This window comes from Colletotrichum aenigma (assembly GCF_013390185.1).
Source record: "Colletotrichum aenigma strain Cg56 chromosome Unknown KSG_Cg56_contig12, whole genome shotgun sequence".
Taxonomy (NCBI): domain Eukaryota; kingdom Fungi; phylum Ascomycota; class Sordariomycetes; order Glomerellales; family Glomerellaceae; genus Colletotrichum; species Colletotrichum aenigma.
In genome coordinates this window covers 205,540-229,255 of record NW_023500918.1, presented here as the reverse complement: position 1 = coordinate 229,255, position 23,716 = coordinate 205,540, and the positions used below count along the sequence as shown (strand labels likewise).

Below are 23,716 nucleotides of genomic sequence, written 5' to 3'. Positions count from 1 at the left end.
TTGCTACTCATTTGGATTACCAGACAGAAGTAGTCTAGGCTAGGCCAAGTTTCGGAGTCGTCGAACATGTGGACAAGACCCACCATAGCCAAGGAGATTGCCATTTCAGATGTCGTCTCCCGAGGTAGACAGACACGAAGGAATCAGTGTATGGCTGTGGAATCCTGAATGAGAACCATCTTGTGTCAACAAAGATTAATATTGAGGATACTTCGAGCTCACCCTCAGACATCACCCCAATCATCGTTTCTAGGGACGGGGCAGTGGCTTAGAGGTGACATGGTGCGCATCTTTGATGCCGCCATAAGATCTTCAGTGCTCCTTTCGAAACATTGACGAAGGCGCTATTCATTATCAAGAATCAACTGATTAGTGACTCTTAGTTGGATTTTCATCTCTCCGGATTTGTGCCTCACGGCGCGCTGTTCAAACTCAGGGCTCTTGACTTCCACTGACGAGGGAGATTACGTTTGGCGACAGTCCAAACTTGGCCGCCAAAAGATGAACCAAAGCTTACATCAAACTGTGAGGAAGCTCGGGAGGCCGTTGGAAAGGCAGAATCATGAGCGATGGGTATTGGGAGCTGACATACGGATGCCAAGAATGCAGAGCCAAGGGACAATATTTTAGATTCAGCACCAACAGCACTGGCACCACCATCGACAATGGCACTAGCACTAGTAAATATGTATTTAAAACTCCAAATGGCTTTTTCAAACATGCCTCTGCAGCGTTTGATGGCGGCTTTCCCGACTTTCGCATTCAGTATCAGCCAAGGGGGCTACCCATATGGCCAGGGATCCAACACTGGAGACACCTCTCGCCGCTATTGAACACATTGACGTGTCTGCAAACCGTGTCCTCGTCGAGGATTAGCGTGGACAGTACGCATGGAACGCATACGTCGCCGCATTTCGATGGCTGAAACGCTCGTTCGCAAAGCTAGGTGGAAGATAATCACGTCTGGATGTAAGACGGAACATGGTGTGGGAGATCCTCTTGGTGATCAGACGAAACCATCAAGAATGAGTGTGACCTTGAGAGAAGGAAAAGACGGCGCCAAAAGACAGCCCCACGCAAGACAGGGAGCAACAGAGAGAAACTGAAAATGGAGTAGAGGCGACTGAGACCTGATAAAAGTACGTGGATTGTGTAGATAAGGCGAAGTGAGATGCAAGACCCCGTTGATGAGGACCATGCGCCTACTCCCAGACGAAGGAAGGAGAGCAAGGTGTCGCTACAGCGATGGCATGGGGACGAATACACAGACGATGGGTTCACACATCAATTTTGAATCATGCTTGATAGTCTTCCCAAATAACATGCGGAGCGCGTCAATGCCCGAAAACAGCTCTGTTGCGAGCGCAAGAATTGCAGAAGGCATGATGGGTAGTCTGATATCATGGCAACATGAGGATGAGCCGACGCCGTTTGATTGTAGACCAAGATTATCTGAAACGTGTGATGCATGGCGGGGGACGGGGGATGGGGCTCGCTACGGCTCGTGGAAGCAAAAACGCCAGAGTTGAGTCATTTGACTCATTGCGTATGCGCATGCGCTGCGCCGACGAGCTGCGGTTGGAGCCGAGTTGCAAGAAGTCCGGAAGTGAGCGGTCTGAGCTGATCGACGGCTCCGCAACTTTGCGATAATCTTCCCGGCAATTGTTATGTATGCGCACGGCAGCGGGGAATTGCGAGGGTTGAAGGACCATTGACCTTTGGAGCTTCAGGAGCAGCGCTCCAACGCTCCAGAGATAGACGGGTAGGGGCTGCGCACCCTTACAACGATGATCTGGCGATCTCTACTTGTAGAACGCACCACGTGGGCATCCATCTGTCAACTCTCTGGCTGTGTATGGAGGGCAGTGCGAACCAGTGATGTTGCAGCAGGCGTAGATCACCCAACGAATTCTGTTTGTTAGGAGCGCTTGCCCTCGAATGCAGGTGAGGTGGGGAAGAGAAACGATAACAAAGCCGGCAAAAAACGACCACACCGGGCGAAAAGGACGACATGTGAATTGATGGACACTTGGAATGGAAGCAACTCGATCATCTTGGACTACAAAGTGGCGAGTTCAGGACACTGGTCCGTCCATCATCCTTGTCAGGGTCACTCTGTGCACTTGAGATGCTCAACACCACGCCGTGGATGATGTTGCTCTAGGGACAGCGCTCGACGCGGCATGAGATGCTCTCCGCCTCCCGTGATAGAGATAGTATGGAGTAGGCGGTCTCCATGTCATCCACGCAACTGTGGTGTCTTTGACTGCAATTTTGAGACCATGCAGTACAGCGTCAAGAGTCGGCCGCCAGTCCGACAGCCTTCCCTTGACGGTTGAGAAGGAATGCCATTAGCTCGGTCGCTGCCACGAGTGCAAATGTTGGTGGATCGGCGGCGATCGGGGTCGGGAGCTGAACCTTTCGCTCGGCCCGGAGGAATCTCGGTCGCGGTATCGTGCTCAATCTCAGGTAAGGAGCTTGTTCCCCCAGAAGCCTTATCAACATATTGGTCGCTGCTCCCTCAGCCTTTGTGTCTTTGCTCAACCCTTGCGGGGGAGCCCGTGTATCTGCTCAACTCCTTGCAGAGGAGCTCGGTAGTCACTGCACCTTCTCTTGACCATGTGAACATATAGGTCGCTGCTCCCTCAGCCTTTCTTCTCAATCCCGGTGGGGAGCGTGCATCGGTTCGGCCCGGCGGGAGGTAGTCGATAAAGAGAAAAACCCCTGAAAACTAGCGAATGTTAGTTGCGTCCGATTTGGAGTGATGGAGGGAGTATGCATAATACCGGAAGATGGGAACAGTTACGATGTGGTGACCATGGATCGAATGTCGTTGGGAAGATGGGTGGTTGTTTTGGGGAGACAGATGCCAGCGGTCGGGTTGAGTTGTCGAGCTCGGTGCCTCCCTGATGGACGCGCAAGAACAGATTCTGCAGGCACGAGAGCTGGTGCGCCATGAGGCAGGTCACGATGCAGTTAGGGGCAGGAACTGGAGGGGGTAGTCGCAGATAGTAGAGGCTGTGCCCGGCAGGAGTCTGGAGGCCTCAGAGGTCTGCAGGTCTCAGAAGTCGACAGGTGTGGCAGAAGTACGCAGGCGCGGCAGAGGTCTGCCAAGCGTGAGAATTGACAGGTAGTGAAATCAACAAGTGAAAAAGTCGGCAGGTGGTAAAATCGGCGATTAGCAAGATTGGCAGGTTGGACAAGCCTCACATTCCGCCCACCAAAAAATGTGATGTCCGAGCCAAGAGGGCATGGAAGGTCCTTCTGGAGCTGGCAGTCACATCGGTGACTTCCATTCACATTTCGTGCCTACTTAGACGGCACACTGCACCAACGTTGCAACGGCAGGCCCTTCCCGCACAGCCCCGCAGCCCCTACGGTGCCTTCTGAAGGAAGGCACAGACGAAATTTCTGATTCTCCTGTCGTTCATCGGCACATTTGTTTCGGTGGGGCTCATCCTGGAGACCACACACACCGGGACTGCAGCTGCCTGGCTCAACGAGGCCGCTGTCCTCCGCATGTTGCGGAGAGTAATGAAGTTGAGCGTGGAATAAAGATCACCAGCTCTTCAGATAGTCTAGCTGTGACGTGCTGGATGACGATTCGCGGCGTATTTCGCGCGATGCAAGCTCCAGCTGAAGCGCACTGGTTCAGACACAGCCTGCGTTGGTTAGTATAATTAGTCACTCAACTGAGACGTGGGGCTTTGGTTCGGAAATTCCAGCACCAGAAGCTTGTGCCGGCTATCTCAGTACTTTGGGGTTGCATCGACCGAAGTGCACCAACGGTGTGTGACTGGTCGGCAGCTCATAGATTTTCGGACGTGGCTATTCAGACGATGCGATGCGTACCCACGAAGTGCCTGCCTGCTCTGATCCTTCCAAAATTAATGCGCCCAAGTCAAATCTGTCTTCCTCTAAGGAAGTGTCACGTCACTGGTGGGGACACTCAAGTGTCACATTGGAAGAGTTCCCACTGAGGTCGAGGAGGGGAATTCTGTTGTCCTGTGGCCAGTCAGGCGACGCACCCATTCCCGTTCCATTCACCTAGCAATGAAATAGGTATCCATGCATGTTCCCTGCCATTTCATCCCACGTCACATCTCGGTGACCATGGAAGGCATCGTACAGTCTGTAAATCGATTGAATTTGACTGCCAGACATTGCTGCTGCCAGCATGTATGTATTTGAAGCCATGGAACACTACTTGCAACGTCTTTGTCGTGACATCAATCCCATTTGAGGCCCGTCATCTGTGCCACCTCCGTCTGATCCTCTGCGCCGTCAAATCCCCACCCTGGCTGAAATCACATCCCAACTGTTCAAACAATCCGACTGGTTTGCCAAACCGTCTTGTCATGGGAGTCATGCCATGTTTCCTGTGCCTGGCAGCGGCCGAAGACCGCCAGCGGGAACCCTGGCTCCCTTCCAATTCTTGATTGCATCGGGGCACACCTGGTGAGCAGGCAGCCAAATGGGACTGTACCCGACGTACTCCACCAAGTACTCATCCTCTTTATCACTGCTGTCGGTATCCTCTTCGTCCCCGTGTGAATTATCATCGCTGTCTAGGTCGAGGTCCTCGCCGTCTGCAACGCCGCCGTCGTTGACATCGCTGTCCTCGGTCGAGCGACGATCGGGCTCTTGCTCCTCCTCCTCATCGGTATCGTAGTCTCGACTCCAGGCCATCTTGCTGATGATGCATTCGAGAACAAAAGGACCTTTGACGGGGTCCAGGCCAAGCTTCTCGGATCGCGTGTTGACTCCGTCCGGCGACCAGTATGCCAAGACAGCCTCCTTGTGGTCGCGGCTGTCCCACAATTTCTTCTCCCTGGCCCAAGTCGTTCCTCCGGCGTGGCAGCCCTAGTGCACGAGGAGTTCGATGGCGGACATGGGCGAGGTGCAGCGGTGGTCGCTGATGTTGGTGATGGGGCACCCCAGGCCTGAATGGCAGTGCTGGTTGTCGTTGGAGGCAGCTTTCGACATGGCGGATGTTTGGCTGGATTGTTGAGTTCGGTAGTGGAATCGTGCGGGGGATGGTGCTTCTTTGCCTCGGAAGGAGGGTGAAACTGGTTGTGAAGGAGGTGCCTCGTCGCAATTCAGGCCTTGGTGGTTGAGAACTGATGAGAAGCGAGGCGTCGCAATTGAGTTGATCGGCAGTCGTGCGTGCTGTAGGGTGGAGGGCTAACCAGTCAGCCAGTAAGTGGGAGCGCCGTGTCCAATTTGGGTAGGTGCCTTCCGCGTGTCTGAGTGTGTGGTAGGTACGCTGGCCCGCTTTATTGTCTGGGAAGGTACGAACTTTCGTACAACAACAACAGCCCAGTTTACTGACCAGACTTCACAGTGTTGCCAGAGTACTTCTTAATTGCGGTGCATCCTCAGCATTCGCCCACAGCAACACGAGTGCTGATGCACCGCAGGAAAATCAGTACCGGACCTGAGGTTCGTCATCCTACGCGGTTGGTGCCATTGGTGCCAGCCAGCAGAATGCCCAAGTCCGCAAGGCGACCGATGCCATTATTGGCCTTTCTCCAGGATGCTGGCGTGTTCACCACTCCAAACTCACTACTGGTGCATCCGGCCGGCCTGCCGTGGGAGCTTTCGGACTCAGACACTACATTCCCCCCAAAAGTCCCCTCCCACCTTTGAGTGCATCTCCTTCGACTTGCAACTTGCCTCGTAAAGTGGCCCCGCTCAATGTGATTTGCCCCAGAAGTGCGCACGGTCGTACAGCTGGCTTGATGGGGGCTGATGTCAGGTTGTCGAGAGAAGGCGATCGGGAGGAAAGCCCATGGCAGGGGCCAGGTGTCTGCGCCGGAGACTGATTAACCTTGGCGGCCCTTCCGAGGCGTGGCGCCGATGGTGCTGGGGACATCTGACGTAATCAAAAAGTACCCACTGGACTCTTGAGGCAATCAGTGCACCGACCCGCTGTGGCAGTGGCGCCCCTCTGAACTTGTGAGATACGTACCTATCTTGCCCCACATCTAACCCATAAGACAGAAGAGGCTGCCCCTCCTCCAGGAAATCGACCTCCCAAAAAATCGACCTCCTAGAAAATCGTCCTCCCAGAAAACCGACCTTCCAGAGATTCGTCCCCTTTCTAGTGGGTATAGTGTTTGTGTTTGCATTTCCCCATAAGACTGCGCCGGCGCAATGGCAGCAGCCCACTCCACCCCAAAAGCTCCTTCCCAGAAAGCTCCCACTCAACTCAGCCATCCCCTGCGAGGTACGTAGTTCGCTGAGAACACGGAAAGTCCAGGGGATTTGATCTGAATGTGAAGCCAGACCCACAAAAAGGATCCTACAAGTTCCCACTCTTTCCCAAAGCTCACTCCTTCCCTAATGTGAAGCTCCCATGCCTACCCAGGAGCTCTTCCTCCAAAGCTGCCACTGAAGCGGGATCTTTCAAGCGCGGCAAAAGAAAGTCCCTTCCCACACGCTTCCACAAGCAACTCCACGTCCATGCCTTCCAAAACCTCCCGCTCCAATAACTCACACCGGCAGACGCTCCATCTGCCGCATCGTCTTCCAATGACCCACAGGTTGCTCCTCTGTTACCTTTAACTTCACACACAAGGAATTGAGTGCGGGGCGGCTTGTTTCCCGCAAGCGCAGCCCGCATGACCAGGTAGAGTTGGACAACCCGCCTTCCATGATTAGGCAGCTTCCTGACTTCTGCGCCCGTACTTTGATGCCGATAGACCCCGGAGACAAGCAAGCCCGACGAACGGGTTGAAGTTGAATTTGATTTCCGACATCGCTTGGAACTCTGCCATGTGTTGCCATCGCACCGGCCCACGGTGACATCATGAGGTTTTGCAATCCCAAATAACCCAACCAAAATTGGCCGCAGCAACAATGCCTCGGACTTCCATCAGCGCCCTCGCCTCCGCCTTTTCACAGCAGAACCTCTTGCTCGACTGTTGCTTCTCTAGCTTTCGGTCCCTCGAAGATGAAGCTACTTTCTCGCACAGCTGTCGGCGCCTGGCTCCTGCCTCCTCGCGAGCTTGCCGCCTCTCCCACAAGCAGACAAACCGGTATCGCAACTCCCCTGCTCCACTACCGAGCAACACGCCACCTCCCTGCCCCATTTTGCAACCCTTTTCTGTGTCGCCGGTCTTGTGTCATGATACATCTTGTATTGGGACCAACGGCATGCTTCCCAATCTTGGAGAGTCTGGGGCAGCTGTCCAACACATTGCGTACGTCGCTGCCTTCTTGCCGAATCTCTGCGAGCAACTGCACGAATTGGCTGAGGACTCCAACGTTGAACCACGCTTGTGCGTCAGTGGAGTCTTCAAGTGCGGACCAGAGTAGTTTAAACCTTCGCGGTTATCAGAGGCACCACGTCGACAAGATGACGGCGAAATGCTCCAGACCTTTTACCACCTTGGTTCCATTTCGTACCTTAGTCCATTGACTCATACGCCCTTCTTCGAGGTCCACAAGCAGGGACCGACGGCCTGAGACAGTAGTACCTCAGCCCGCCAAGTCGATCGATTACTTCTGCCCGAGCCCGAACGTCGTCGTCGCCCAATTGCGTATCCCGAGCCAAGGCGGATGCGCCGCTGTTTACGAACTATGAATGTGTTCTCTCGAGAAGAACAGAAAGAATGGAACTCTTTGAAGGTGTTTCGACGATGGAAATGGAAAGGCAGTTTTTCGCTTGGCAGATTATGCCAGGACAATAGGCGGAATGATGAGGAGGCCAGACTGGTGGCGCCGATGTCATCGACTTGGCTGCGTCCGAAGCTTTGTTGCATTTGCAGCAGACCCATCGCCACTTTCTTCTCTTTGTGTGCGGCGCATGCCAGGCCAAGAGTCACTACACCAATGGAGCCGAGCTTGTCACCCAGGTTCTCAACATCCGCGGTCGTGACTAGTAAGACCGAGACCTGCGACTGCCTCCAGGGATTGCAGATCGTCCGCTCCACGGCCTCGACGATCCAAGCCACCTCTACACCCAATCGGTCGCCGATCTCTTGGCTTCTGCCATTGTCGCGTAGCATCAGTCTATCGCATACTCTCGGATAGAGTCTAGATGATCAATCTCGGCTCGGCAGTGTGGGCAATCTCGCGTCCCAATGCCTGCAAAAGCCTTGGAGTCACACTCTCTTGTTGTCCCCAGCTCGAAGGTACCTCCCGCTGTCTTGATATCAACTGGGCCTCCCCAGAGGCCTTCTCTACCTTTGCCTCTTGCCTCTTGCCTCTTGCCTCCCCACCCCCCCTCCTCCCACACCAAGGTATCATGGTCTCAAAGAAGAAAAAGAGCACCACTCATCAGTCAAACTCCAGCTACACTGAAATGCAATAACCAAGCCAAGGGAATTGCGAACCTCACCGCCGCCGCCCTCCACAAAGCTGTGTCTTCTGAGCGTCAAGAAGACTCATCTTACAATAGCTTCCATACACAGCTAGCCCTAATACAGCCCGACTTTAGTTTCATTCATGGTGCATTTGCTGTGAAATTCATCAAGCTACGCCCGGTATTCACCATTCCTTCCGTTGAGTTTCCAAACCGGGACCCAAACTCGCGCTGCCAACCTCTGGTCCCAGTCCACCAGATGAGCTTTGAACAAGGATGCTTGAGACACAGCTGGTCAGAGACAGGGCTGCTGGGGGATTTCGGTGCACATCAGCGAGTTTCCCTTTGAAGCCTAAGAAGAGCATCGGCCCTGCTGGTGGGTAATGTCTGGATCTCTGGCTGGTTTGTTCGTCCGCGTGAGCTTGAATTCACTAGAGACGCCCGTCGGCGGATTCTAACCATCAGTTGAGACTGATTGTTCTGTCCTTAATACTTGCTTCATGTTTCAAGTCTTGACTCGGGTTCTCCCGCTGGATAATGCCAGTTGAGTTGAGGCTTAGGCCCTCAGTCAACTTGGTGACATGATCCTCTCTAGGTAGCATTACTTCGTTACTATCGGAACCATCATGGCCATTCCAGCTCCCTCTCTTATCGTCCACGGGGAAAACAGTAGGCCCTGCCATCACCTCCGTGTTCTCCCTCGGCCCGAAGCTCGGATGAGGGCTAGCCGTCTCCAGAACTCACACAGAGACCATGCTTAAGAAGACCGAAAGCAGGGTTGCCCTAAGCATTTATCGCCGCAGCCGATGTGCTCAGACGCGTGCTTGCGATCTCCTATGAGGCTACCACAAGTTGGAGGCCACATCCATCGCACCGGGGAGAAAAGCCCTAATATTCGCAAGAGATCGATAGTTTCACTGTACCACCACGACGGCCATATGAAGTATTGAAAAGCTGCAGGCTCGAGTCATCTGTTCCTCTTGTCCATCATCATGATCCTTCGCTGTTGTGCTCTCGTCGACCCCACGGTTCATTTCAAGTTTGATCGCCCCACAGACACTCAGCGGATACCCTTCGTCTTCGTTGCACTGTGGTCGTCATCGGGCGAGATTGGTCTCCAGCCACTTGCGAGACACTGCATATGGCTGCTTCTATGATGTGAACTCGAGTCTCTCGACTTCTCTTGGAAGTTTGTCGCAAGAACACAACTCCTAGAGCAGCATGCAGCAAAGGTAGACGTCAACCTCAGTGTCGGCCAAGAAAGGGAGGGTCCCAGTCAACTTGGCGGCGCAGATACTCGGTGGAGCGCTTGACCCGCCGCGATTGCAATCATCTGCCCATCCCGAGCAGGGCCATGGGCGTCGGCCCGAGCTTGCGAGGCCTGTTATGCTATCTTCCAATCACATTCACCCAATCCAGTTTCTTCCCTTCTAAGTTTTCTTCTTCGCAGTTTGCCGCCTAGAGGCGCACCTTGTTAACTGCTATATGACTCTCACGGGGAAATATTCAAGGGCCAGAATGGCTCACAGAGAAATCTCTATGGCCACCTATAGGGGTAAATGAAGAGAGCGCGAATCACCTTGCAGGGTTCTCCCTCTTCACACTACCACAACCCATTACTCCTTCAACATCTGGATTGGAAGCAAAACAAATCCTCCCAGTCCAGTTATTCGGGCACAAGGACCCTGGCCACCAATATGACACACAAGATCGCCTGCACTATGCCGCTGCATCAAGAAACCACCAAAAAAATCATTTTGCTTGTGAATGAACAACTATGAAGGATATGCTAGTCTGTTCTGTCCCCTCTCGCACAGGCATCCGAACCTCTCTCGAAACAATTGTCCTCGCGATTTCCTGCTCCATGGAACGACTGACGAATCAGTCAGTGAGTCGGTTCCTGAGCTGACCAACTGCTGTCGGAAGCAGCAATGATCTCAAAAACAGCCCGTCGAACCACGCCGGGAGAAACGATCTATGATCATTGTCGTGACTACCGCAACCTCCATTAAAGCTTCATGGCCGCCGCCCGGAACAGACGGGAATCCACAGATGACCCAGCTGTTCATAGTCCGAAGAAGAAGAACTCACGCTCGAAGAGTTGTCGCTCTCTGTACCAAGAGAGCCACAGATCCATCTGCTCCTTTCGCAACTAATTTAACAAAGACCGCTTCATCCACAGACACAACATACTCCTGCTTTGTCGCTGCTTTCTTCAGATCACTCACCACGGCTTTTTGCTGACCCCCTGAGATATGAAGACCGTTGCCAGCCTTGTCACAGCCCCGCAACCTGTCACCACGCGGCATGTATTTGCATCCTCAGCCTGTTCCACCTTTTGCTGTTGGACAGCAGGTTTCATGATCCCTAAGATACGTGCGAGAATCAAGGTCCACCCAGACCACTGCGCCCTGGCCCCTGAGATACCCTTATCCAGGATGTGGTAACCTACGGTTCATTGAATGGCCCCGCATTCTCTCCTGACTGCGCCAGAGCTCCTCGACCGGGGTTTCAAGGCTTTGGAGGGAGCCGGCACATCGCCTCCATCCACCTTATTCTGGAATCGGCATGTACACCTTCGTCGGGGCCTTGGAGACCATTTTCGGTCACCGATTCGATGCTCAGCGTTCTGTGTTCCGGGCGAATGAAATGTTCACTACCATCCCGGTCGCAGTCTTGTCATTTTCCGCGAAGCCGTTTGCAGCCGCGGGTCTGCCAACTACAGCCAGAGGGTCTCTCGGCTATTTGTTGCCTTTCTTCGCTGGGCTGAAGGAGTTTGGCCACACTTCAATGCGTTTTCTGTACCGCCAACTCGCCTTCTTATCCGAAAGGGCTCCGATAAACCGCTTTTTTATGACATCTACCATAGCATAAGCCAAACAGCACCTATGCCAATCTTACTAGAATCATCTGAATGGGTTCTCCTGTTGGAATACTTTCTAACAAAGTGACAGTCTCGGCTGTGGATCATGGGTTGCGGAATGGATCCACACGTTGGACAAGATGAGTTCCAAAATGCAGAGTCTTGCATGATGGCTGCCGAGGACCACCCTCGAGAGGAGGTGGCGAACCGGAGCGAATGTGGCGTCTGAATGATGTCGTGAAAGAGTTTTCAACCGACAAGACAGACCTGGCTGAGCGGAGCGGCGATATGAGAGGATGAGAGCACTGTGACTCACAGAGATTGCGCCCCTGGGTCTGCAAATTGGCTGGCGCTGGCACAGATTCGACCTGAATTTCTCTGATACACGGACAAGTGCTGTGACAAATGATCACACCTGCCTGCGAAGAATGCTTGAGACTTCGCCAGCGGATAGATCCTGCGTTCTATCCCCATCCAGGCGCATTCGACCGTGTTGCCGTCGCCATCATCGAGGCGGGCATTTCTTTTGCCAAACGTCAGGGGACAAGAATACGGCTACTCTGCTGGGGCTGCGTCCAATATCTTCGGCTATGGATTTCAGAAGCCTCTCTTGTAAAGCTTCACTGCCCCGCCTGTTTGTAAGTCTCCATTTCTCATTCCTATATCGCGAATCCCCATCCGCCGCAGCGAATATGCCGTCACTCAGCCTATCATTACTGCTTACTCTCATACTCGACGCTCGGCTTTTTCACCATCCAGGCTAACATGGGTGCCACACACAGCAGGAATCATCGACCACATGATGCGATGTTGGGCCGCGGCGAATGGCGAAGGGTTTGACTTCTCCCACGGCAGACAAGACCGAGTCGGGGCCAGAATCTCACCTCGCCCCATCAGCTATAACAGATATCCAACGACCTTCTCACATCATCCACATATCCTCTTTTCAGCCTGCCGAGAACTCCCGCTATCAGCCAAATCGTCGCGCCCTTCCCGAAAGCGTCGTTCTTTTCCATACCTTCGCACCCCGCCAACATCTCTTCTATCCCAAACCACTGGCCACACCGAGCATTTCGAGGGGAATGATGTCCGGGGCGTCAGAGAACCAGCTTACGCCACAGCAAACTGTCAGAAGTTCTCATGTTCCAGCTATGTTAGTCGAGGCTGTGTTCGCAATCGAGGAACAACACCGTGTCTTCTCAACATTAGGCCCCTGGTGTATGTCTTCAGTAATTATGGGGTTTCTGCCATCTCAGTCATGGTGCGCAATCTATGACAGCCACAGCCAGGACAGAGCAGACTCAGATCCCCCTTTGTTCGCAACACGCGCCGACACTTCCGCTCCGCATCCTCTTGCAGCACGTGCTTTTCGTCTTTAAAGATTTGAACCCTGAGCTTTTGATTTTCGATCTCTCATCTGCCGCTCAAATCTTCCGAATCTCGCCCGAGACTTTTCGAAGAAATTAGCACCACCATGAAGTCCATCAGCTATTCTAAGATACCTCTGCTGGGCCGGTTGACAAACTGATTTATCGTCATCCTGTCCTTGAAGAGATCTCCGCCCCGGATGAGATGCTCGTGCGCAACAACGCTGCGGAGCTCATCGTCCGAGCCTCCAGCGGTTCCTTTTAGGCTCAGAGGGTCATCAAGGTGTTGTCCTCTCACAGTATTTCAATAGCCGTATCGTGATGCATCTTGATAGAAACCTTTAGATCATGTTACGTAGTGGTGAGGACCTCAAATCAGGTCGTCTCGTCATGTCCACTCCTTGCTTCTTGTCGACATTGCCTTACCTGCACCAGGTTTTCGCAAACCGGAATGATGGAGCAAGACCGGATGGGTACATTAGCCAGCACCCCTTCATTGAACCCTCCAGCACACATGTATCGGTTCACGCATTCTAGCTGCCCCTCGATAAGTCTCCATCAACAGTCGATTGCAGCCCATCGATACAACATCTCTGTTGATAACGTCCCACACCCACTTCTCGGCCACCCCCACATTTCGGCCACTCACTTTTGATGCCCTCACATTTATACACATCAACTTCAACTAAAATTTATATGTATTATGATGCCACGACGATGCAACTTTCGCTGTCACTAGGGTTTTCTGACTCGCTGGATTCATCTGTGCTACTTTCAAGTTCGCCCGCCTCGATTTGAGCCCTCCGAATAGCCTCAATATCGGCAAACTTCGAATTTGGGCTCATCTTAACCTTCTTCCGTTTCCTGGCCCTACTGGCATCAACCTCTGCCTGTAGTGCCTCAATCTTTCGTTGGGCTACTGCCAGTTGGTATGCCTTCTCATCAAAGCCCTTCTGAACCTTCCGAAAAAGCAGGCGCTGCGTATGCTCATCGTTATCCAGCTTGCTGAATAGGCTGAACTGATCCTGAAGCTCATCCCTCTTCTGAGGGGTTGACCAAGGGACTGCTGATGTATCTACCGCCCACTTTTCGCTTGTTTTACCATCAGAGAGCCCTTTGCAGACCTGACCAGCTGGTTTAGCAGGGGTTGATGTGTTCTCAAGCAGCAGAGGGCTCATGAGGGGTCTAGCCATACTGACAAGCCACAAACCAGTCCATTTCCAGCCACTGATGATGTTCTTGCTTGTCAGGGCTGCCTTACGCGCCTTACCATAGCATACAACGAAATTTCTCTTGCCCACAACTGTACCAGCATCCCATTCAGCTAGTAATCCAAGCTCCTTCTTGTATGCTGCCTTGAGGGGCCTAAAAACCGACTGATCAAGTGGCTGAAGGACGTGTGACGTGTCTGCTGGCAAGAACAGCAAGTGTATCTTGTTCCTGAAGCATATATACATAAAAGCAGTAGTCTCATGGCTTCTATGACCATCCAAGATCAATAATCTGACCTCTGAGGGGTCCCCTGGCTGCGTTGAAGGGATGAAGACCTCTGTTAACCACTTAACAGCTGTAGAGTCTGAAGTCCACCCGTTTTCTGTAGCTGTGAACTTCCAGGATTCGTATGGCGTCAGATCTAGAGGAAACCACTGCTGCTGGACATTCTTGCCCTTATATATAACAAGTGGAGGCAGTGCCTTGCCAGTTGCAGAGATACACTCGATCAGAGATGTCCAAGCACGCGATCCAGGCTGTTTCTTGCGGATAGAACGAGTTTCTGATGATCCAAGAACAAGCCCATTTGATCCTCTGCCTTCTAGAATACCAGTCTCATCCATATTATATCGATTAGAGGCCTTGATAGCTATGATCTCAGGTATGGCGAGGTGCTTAAACCATTGCCTGATTACATTAGTTGAAGCTCTATTGATACGCTGGGAATCGATTGCTCTGCTTCTTTGGACCCTTACAGATGGGTTTCTCTTAATACAAGACTGCACCCAGTTCTTTCCAAGAGGCTGGGAGTCTCCATGGACCTGTAGGATGCGTTCAGCAAAGTCCTTGAGTTGTTGATGGGTTGGAGGCAGGCCTAGGGCAGCCTGAATTCGAACCCATTCAGCCAGGTGGCTTTCCTGGGTTGGAGAAAGCCTTTGCAGATCAGAAAAGGCAATATCTCTTGCCTGGGTGCCATGGATTCGAGATTGGAGAGTTGTTCTTGGAACACCATACTGTAATGAAGCTTTTCGTAGGCTAGCACCAGCTGCGATAGCCTCAAGTGCCTGAGAAATTTCATCTTCTGTATACTGACGCATTCGGTAGTTATTATGCTTCACAGAAAGAATGGTGATGATTGAGTGAAAATTGGTAAATCTATTCAAGTTTGAAAATGGCGGTGAGTATTTTCGATGAGGCATTTTAGGGTGGCCGAAATGTGGGGGTGGCCGAGAAGTGGGTGTGGGACGTTACTTTCAATTCCAACTGCCAAGCCTCCGCGTCAGTTCGGTTTATAAGTCTAGCCGAGGAATACGCGCAATCTGATCCGCAGCGATGCAGGGTGAGACGTCATTAAAAGAGCACCTCGCTCCGCGTCTGACAGCTAGTTTCCCACGAGTCTCATGCAAGTCTCATGCAAGTCAGACTAAGATCATGCTTCCGGCTATTGCCGTTGACATCCAGTTTTCTTCGAGAACGGAGTACGAAGCCCACCCTTGAGAACACTGTGCTTGTCTCCTCCACCGATACTCAGCACAAATATCTCATCATGGAAAATCAGTGTTCTCCCATGACACAAGCAAGGGAAGGCGTCTTTGCTGAAGCCTTTTGGCAGCGGAGCAAACTCCGGTCGTAGGTCACGGCTCGTTGTGAATGACGCTGCCATTGTGGCATGCGTGCATTGAACATATCACGGAAGCTGTTGCCCGCTTCTTGATGACCCTCCTTTGCCCCTGATGAGCCTCTGAACGTAGCATTTGCCATCCGAGTCAATATGGAATGCCTCTTGGGACCTTCATCAGGAACGGCATCAGTCTGGACTTGGGCCAAAACTACAAAGTATTCGTTTCCTTTCCAAGGCTCAGGCTCTACTGGGCTGCAGACAACCCAAGCCCCTTGAATTACGTTGAGTGCAACCGTGCCCTTCACTCTGCGTTTTGTCGCAGTCATCTAGCGAAAACCCTCATCATACGACAGACCTGACGGTCTGATGACTGACCATGCCTTTTGATTGCGTTGTTGTCTACTATGAGTTTGTGGCCCCTTTTCATGCCTCATAGCCGCCAGGAAGTTCTCATGCTGCCTGCTCCAAATCTTTTAGATGCTCATATATGGAACAGACTGGTCCAACACTTTCCTCCGATCTACCTGCTGGATCATTCCAGCCATCTATCGCCGCCATGATTCTTTCAGATGGAGCCTTTCCAAGTCCGAACGTTCCAAACTCGGCCGCCTTACTTCTCTCATCGCCTTCTCCAAATCAGTAATATTTCCGGGACTGTCCTATTGATAACGTCCCTACCGCATACCTTGAAGCACTCTCTTCCCGTCACAGCAGACTCAGAGGAAGATTCTGATGCATATAAGACAGGGCAGTGCTGCTTTCAAATAAGCTTCTGCAGGCTCGGAAGCCATCCGATGGCCATGTTTGATGCCGCGCAGCAAAATGGTCTTTTCTAAAACCAGCCAAGAGCGTGCTGGGATGCAATGAAACACACTCGACGAGACCACAATACCAGAAACTTCTCAACACAAGGCGTGAGCCACAAAGTCAGCTCTATTCTCTAAGACCTCGCACCTCTTGCGCCAAGTGTCCTGAGAGCGGTGTACAGTGTCAACGCTCGGTGCACTGCAGCGGCTGGTAACAGTTGATGGAGTTTTTGTCGCACACACGGAGAGGTCCCTCCATGTCTCGAGAAAGCGGAAAGTAGCTCCATGAAAACTGCTGGACGCCCCGACTACTATTACCTAACAACAATCTGACAACCTAGTAGTCCGGTAGCATAAAATCACCTTGATAGATCAGCCTGTCCTCTCGCTACCACGAGATTATGTAACCGAATGCAGAGGGGTTTAGCCAAGCAGCCTTACCTTATTTACCCAGGTTTGTAATCCTACGTTCATATCTCATCGTCTTTGACACCATCTCAGGACAAGCGGGGCCCTGTGAATGTTGAGGCGATTGCCAGAACCAGGCAAATCAGCAAAGTAGTGTCCGTGCTAATGAGGTGGTGAGCTCGACCATACGGCTCCCAGGCAGCCAGGCGTTTTCTTATAAAGGTTCAGCCGCAATCAACATAGGATAACTGCGTTCCTATGTGGCCGGCTCTGACATGAGTAATATGACCACCTAAGAAAACAAGACGCAGGAGGCTGCTGCGGCATAAAAGAGAGCAAGAGCGCGAAGTCTAGGGATTTTCCCGGCTTGGAGCAAAATTGAGGTGTAAACATGTAACCAGCTGAAGTTGAAGTTGGGGGGCGGTTGTTCAGACCAAAATAGTGGGTCAGCGGCATCAAAGAACACCAGAGTCATGAGACCATCATTTGCCATCCAACGATCTGGTGCTAGGTACGTCGGGACTCAACATAGGAGCTTCACATTGGGTTTCTGAATGAAAGCTCTCCAGCTGTTAGAACGGGGTGCTGTGGGTTGATAAGAGAGGAAGCCTGAGATTTAAGTCACATATTGTCTTTTTACCTCCAGAGAATGGGATTCAACGAACCGCAATTATGTGTTCGCTTGGTCGTTCCTTCCCCGAACAGTTCATTTCTCGTTCCTTCCTCGAATGCTCGATTATCCACGCGTCGCGTTCGCGCGTCTTCGCAAGTTGCCTCCGCGATCTTTTCCACAGACACGCACAAACTCACGTAGGGTTTCTTCCATCATCACCATTCTCACCACACTTACTTCACACTTACTTCACACTTACTTCACATTATCTCAGCCGCAACTTCCCTTACGCCTTCTTCGCGCCACCAAGTCTAACGTCCGCCTTTTGTTTGAAGTTCTGTCTTTTTATCCAAGTATCTCCAACATGGTAAGTAATCACGATCGCCACGCCTGTGCAGAGCATCCCATACTAGCAACGTTCAGTCTTCCTCCCAAGCGATGAAGAAGTCAAGCCCAATCAAGACCGTCCCTATCAGCCTCCTCGAGAGCTTCACATCCCGCGACGAGTCCCCCGATCCGCTCTCCCTACCCGGCATCACCGAGTTCCACCCATCCAGCAAGTGTTCCATCACAGACGAGCCCCGAACCGGCCACTGCGACCCTTCCGAACCCTCCGACCCCTACGACCATGATGACAGCGCTAGCGACATGAGCGTGAACTATGACAGAATTTACGCCATATCCGTGTCATCCGATGAAGCAGATCCATCCTGGGTCCCTCGTACGACCCGTAAACGCTCACCGGACCCCCCCAAGCGACCGATGCGACCGATCAGCAGAAGACCCTTTGATCCCTTCATCCCCATCAAAACCAGGAAGGCTGCATCAAACCGAAGACGAAGAAACAACAAGTCCATTTCGCCAGGGATCCTCCGCACGTCTTCAGCCATCCCTTCTTCAACAGTTCCCTCGGCTCCTGTCCAGCAGAGTGCGTCAGCTCCCAACATCCTCATCGCACACGAGTGGCGGCCCGCAGGCCCAGTCATCAGTCGATGCGTCAGCGTCGACTTCGAAAAGCTCGATGATAGCACTCGAAACAGTCTGATGCAGGGGCATCTGGAAAACATGGAGAGGGTCGCGAAGTGGATTGACGTCACCGAGCATGAGAGAATCAAAGATCTGCGGGAGAAGCGAGCTCAAGAGGAGTTTCAGGGGGAAAAGCTACTTTGGTTTGATTGAGCAAGTATGGGTTTATGTGGTCATTCAGGTGTGATTAACTGGCTTTCTTGGGTGTTGTTGGTTTGTGTTTTGGGAGGATGCATGTGGCTGTTTGAATTGTAGCTTCTGAGAAGGTTGGCATGTCTTGTTTGTTAGCAGTTGGGATCTGATCCCAGACGGATCAAATGATGGATCGTGTTCGACTTTAACTACATTTTGACTTACCCCATCTTCAATTTCCATGACAACGAATTTCAAGTGATCAAACGGCGGCAGAAAAGCAAGTATGTCTGCGGAAATGTTCATAAAACAGCATGTTTCCCGCGGCAATGGGCACATTCATCTCCGCATCCGTACTCCGCTAGGACTTCGATCGTCGCATAACTCGATGAGCCGAAAGCGCGCCTTGGAGCGATTTCATTTATAGCATTTCCGTCCAGCAAAGTCTAACTTGACCAACAGGTCCAACCCCAACGAGAATGTGCGACCTTGGAAATCCCCTGAAGACTCGAATAGGTTAGGCGTCCAAATAATATTAGTAGGTTGGTCTCGAATGCTTGATGCGGACTCTGATGTATGTCCTAAGTATGATGCAGGTGGATGTCCTTCTTCCCTTCTAACGTTTCTTTTATAATCTGCTGCCTGTGGGCGCACCTTCTCAATGCCGTATGACTCTGACAGGAAAATTGATGTTCACATCTTCGTCATCGCTAGGTACAATAAAGGTGAAGATGAGCCTAGATTCATAACGTGCCTGCTTGGAAGGCATTATCGACGACCGGCCAGGCATTGTCTGACGCTTACGAGAAGCAGAAAGAGACAACATGCATGACTCCGCGGCCGCCTCCGGCGACATTCGTTGGACATCATCCTGAACCCAACAGATACTCATGCTCGAAGTGGCGACTTCACTCAGGGACCCTCAAGCATGAGCTCTTCCGGAAGAAGTCCATTGTCTGTTGAGAAGCTGTCGGTGTGACAAATCTGGTGCTGGTTTTAGGTCAGAATGTTGGTCATGTTGGCAACAATGTTGTTCTTATCGCCAATAGTGATACCCAGCCTCACATTTGTCGCAATTCGCCACCTACTCTACGCACGAAAGTAATATGTTGTACTTGGACCACGACACGTTTGCATCCCACCATGGCTTGCCATACGTAATTCCAGATCTCTCGCTTCTGCACTGTTTCTGCTTGCGGCTCTGTTGCATTGTCTTCACCGTCACTACTATTATTGTTGTTGTACATTAAATAGATAAACATATCGACGGTATCATACACCCTTTTCTTTTGGAAAGCTTTTGTGTCTTCTCAAATGTCCGAACCACGTCAATCCCGCGACAATTCCTAGCCTCCTGTTCCCAGTTAGATCATTCTCGCTGAAGCATCCAAATTGCCTCGTCTCTGCATTCCTTTTGCGACGCAGTCGGGCAGCCTACATATTCCTTAATGTCGGCGTGGGCTTGATTATCGCATCACCGTAAGATGTTTTGCTTCCCTGCTTCGATTCCTTCTACTAAAATAGGTATTTCAGCACCCCATGCTGATCTGTCAATGGTGTAACCAAGCTGACTTCTCCTTATGAGCAACCTTTCCAGCTCCGCTACGATAAAACACCAATGCCCCGGGTCTTTTACACCCTCGATTATCGAAGTTCCGATATTCTAATTTCGAGCAATGCACCGACTCACATCCGTGTTATGCCCACGAAGACCGGGCTCAACTTGTCAGTCTGCATCACCAACACAGCATCGCTCACAATAAGAGAAAGGTGGCGACAGCTTGTGAGGGTGAACTCGCCGTGTCAAATATTACCAGACAGAGTACCAAAGCCTGCGTGGGTATTCAACATAGGAAGAGCAATAGCATCAAATTTGGGGGAATTGTTCAAAAGATATGCATTCAAAGCTATTCGGATCGAGGCGTAAGTTGATCTTTCTTGCCATGAGCTTGCAGGACGGGTCAGATCTTTGTCTGGTTCTACCAGAGGCTGACGCTGGGGATTAAAAGGGAGCGGAATTCAAAGAATTGGAGTAGAGAGATGGGGAGAAGATGGACTGAGAGCACTATCTTCAATCTTCATGAATCGCTACACTTAAAACCTGAAGCGGGAAATACATCAGCTCTGAAGGATAGACGCTCACCCCTCCACAGGAATATCTGCCGTTCCTTATGATTCATTCCGCGGAACAGATGACACTTGTCGTGTGACTGATCCTTAAACATACTACAAATCGTACTATCTTTCTCCACTCATACTGTTCTGCCCTTCTGATAGGCAGACGGTCAGTCGTCAGGGGCATCGCCGGCCAGATATTGTTACGCTGGAAGATCTCGTTCTTAACGCCGGTCCTGTCTGTCCATTTACAGTACAGTGGATGGGTTATTCAGCAGTCACTCCGGATTTGCCTCCTCTCCCTCAGATGTCTCCTGGATGGTGGTCTTCCAGTGCTAGAAATAGGCGCAGCCGCCTTCACAAAAGCGCACTTCCACACAGCTCATCACAAGTGCATTCCTTCTCCCGGAATCATCCAAAGTAGCGCGATTCTCCGTCAGTCCCTGTCACCCATCAGTCATTATCAAGGACCATATCCCCCATAAGCGCAACAGGCTGGCCGAGCAAGCCTGGAATACCACAGCTGAAAGATGCTGACAGAATGGAGTGGTTCATCTGCTCAGTTCACACCGTCGCTGCAATTTGCTGCTTGGGACCATTTGCCCATGCAGGCTCCCGCTGTCTCCCGCCCTCGAAGCAGGTCTTTTGCACCAGTAACCCCTTCCAAGATTAGACTGTGTCAGTTTCATTCAAAGGTGACCAGCGCTGTGTATATGAAGAGCCGCCGCTATGCGCAGAAGACAAACAGAAACTCAATGTCGGAAGAAAGCTAGTTGAGGCATCGTGAGCTACGGCTTAGATTGGCATATAGTGTTGTTTTTGACATTTACATGAATCAAGAATGTTGTATGTACAGCATTCTACCATGTCACGTCGGTCAATTTATCTTTCGATATTTCCAGGTATGCTCGCAAGAGCCTTACGGTCGCCAACTTTCTCGGGGTCAAAGATCGGTCTCCCTGATCGGTTTAATCCGCTTTTGCTGCGTTTGTCTCCGACATTGCAACACACTTCCTCGTCCCCTCGAAGAACCAACTTTTCTCTGCATTCTCAGTCCGCAAATATCTCATCTTCTAAACTAACCTGGTGATCCTCGCTAAGTAGGTCTGTCTATATGACCAGCGCCTATGACGTTGCCTTCTGTTGCGTCGCGGCCTGCCATTTCAATGCTGGAAGGCTGCTTTTTGCATTGGATTACCAAATCTGACATGTCAAGGAGGACTTGTGTTTGGTTCGATGTATCCAGACTACATCAAAAGGACTTGTGTCGAAGAACGACAAAGCAGAAATTCTGACAAATTTTCAGGAAGGTTTGTAATCTCTAGGCTGGGAATGGCCGTAACTCCCCGTTGAATCGAGCCTTTTATCATGCAAAAGCCAAAGGTTCCAGGGATCCTCACTTGCCACGCGGTATGTGGATTACATTGATCCGGAAAACTCGTCTCCTTGGCTCTCTTTCTCATCAGAAGCATTTCTTCACCGCGGTTATCCAATCCTAGTCAAGGGTTCTCGGAGCTAAATCATTGAGGATGTTCCGCGCCCGGCTATGTCTCACGCTGTTACAACCTCTGGCGATCTCTGGGAGGACTTCAACGAGGATAGTTCCAGTATTTTGTTCACACATTGGGGTGCTCCCTCACTCCTCCAAGCCTCTGGTGAGACCAGAGAGCTCTAAACCAAGCCCAGATACTCATACCCCGACGACAATTTTTCGTTCGGCGATGACATCACAGAGCAAAGGAAACAGGGCACGGAGACAACATTGTGGGCAGCCGGAGGAAGCAATATATGCACCAAAAGAATCAGCATATGGAACGCGTTACAACACTGAGGGGAGCTAACAGAAGAGAGGCTGCAAGACGGGTGCAGTGAGCAAGATTAGCAATGATGTGGACGAAACGCGTCGACGATCAGGTGGGTTCGGGACAAAAGGAGGCGCAAGCTCAAAGGTGACATCGCTCCGACGTGAGCCCTCATTTACTTCTCTTTGGACGGACTGATCGACAATCAGCTTTCACAGAGACCCTCAACAGATGCAACAGATGCAAGGAGCCAGTGAATGGCGACTCAGGCTTGAGGCTTGATCAATTGAGTGGACAGGAAGAAGGCAAGGAAACACCTTACTCTGTCAATGCTCCCACACATCGAGGCTGAAAGGCAATGGCTGTAGCCAGAGAGACGAATCTTGAAATCGATTAGAGCACAGTCTTTACCTTTTACTATGTATTTCAAACCCAGCCGGTCTGTCAGAGAGTCTATATATTGACTCATCTGGTCTCTGTTCCGCCCACCCGCTTCCATATGAACGCAAGCTTGGTGGCTTAATCCGGCACGCCCCCGCCTCTGATGTGCCGAGGTCTTCTCTGGGATATGACTGTCTATGATGTGAAAAGAGACTGCTGTGAGGAGAATTATTTGCAATCTGCACGAGGTGATAATGGCCAGGGTGTGTGTGTCCACCGCGCGGCCAATCAGAGGATGTGTGACCACACGTCTTGGGGCTTCAATATTCGGATTTGCGTGAGAAAAGACACCAAGGCGACAACGTGGAGGTTTTGGCGATAGCTCAGGAGATTGCGCCCAGGATTGGAGACAGCATGAGATGTAAAGAACGATGCTGTCCTGTCCCTGGACAACGCTGTGAAAGGGATCATCTCTGCATCGGAAATGCCACATGCCGTTGTTTATGAAGGGCCCTAGGGCATAAGAAGTTAGAACATCGGGGTCTTCGTGTGGCATATCGGGCCATTCGGCAAACGCACCATCCCCTCCGTTCGGATATGTTGTATCCCGTCCAAGAGATCCAACTTCTGCTAAACAACCTCCAAGATTGGCAAATACGCGCAATTCAAGGTCTCTAGAAAACCCGGCCGTATTTGTCCATCACAAGGCACCTCAATTGACACTGCAAGAGTCACCCGGGCCGAAGAGGGCATGGGAAGCGATGGACCAGGAGAAAGCGACACTGGCAACAGACGTATTTGCCCGAACTTACCGATGATGCCAGATATAGTCGCTATGGCACATCTGTTGACTTCAGCCTTGGAGAAAAAACGACAGATACGACGAGTAGAGGCCAGTCCGCCCAGAGACGCTTGAGGTTTCCAGCATGACGCTCGATTTATATTGTGGGAGCTTGAGATGGGAGCCTGAGATTTTTATATCGTCATAGGTAATGAGAAATATGCCTCCAGGCGTCTGCTTTTGATACGTTGGTCTGAGCCAAGCGTCGTTGTTCTCCCCAG

The 23,716-nt window shown here is 51.5% G+C and overlaps 2 protein-coding genes across 2 annotated transcripts; one reads left to right on the top strand and one right to left on the bottom strand.

Annotated features, from left to right (window-relative positions):
• Positions 1-4,365: 4,365 nt before the first annotated feature.
• On the bottom strand, positions 4,366-4,986 carry CGCA056_v014988 (uncharacterized protein; the record flags this gene model as incomplete). The annotated part of the gene is made up of 2 exons (XM_037330230.1): positions 4,366-4,831; positions 4,892-4,986. 2 exons carry the CDS (start codon positions 4,984-4,986, stop codon positions 4,366-4,368), a joined length of 561 nt encoding a protein of 186 aa, XP_037171370.1.
• Positions 4,987-17,636: 12,650 nt separating this feature from the next.
• CGCA056_v014987 (uncharacterized protein) lies at positions 17,637-18,377 on the top strand (the record flags this gene model as incomplete). The annotated part of the gene is made up of 1 exon (XM_037330229.1): positions 17,637-18,377. The coding sequence occupies one exon, from the start codon at positions 17,637-17,639 to the stop codon at positions 18,375-18,377; it is 741 nt and encodes a 246-aa protein (XP_037171363.1).
• Between the last annotated feature and the right edge of the window lie 5,339 nt (positions 18,378-23,716).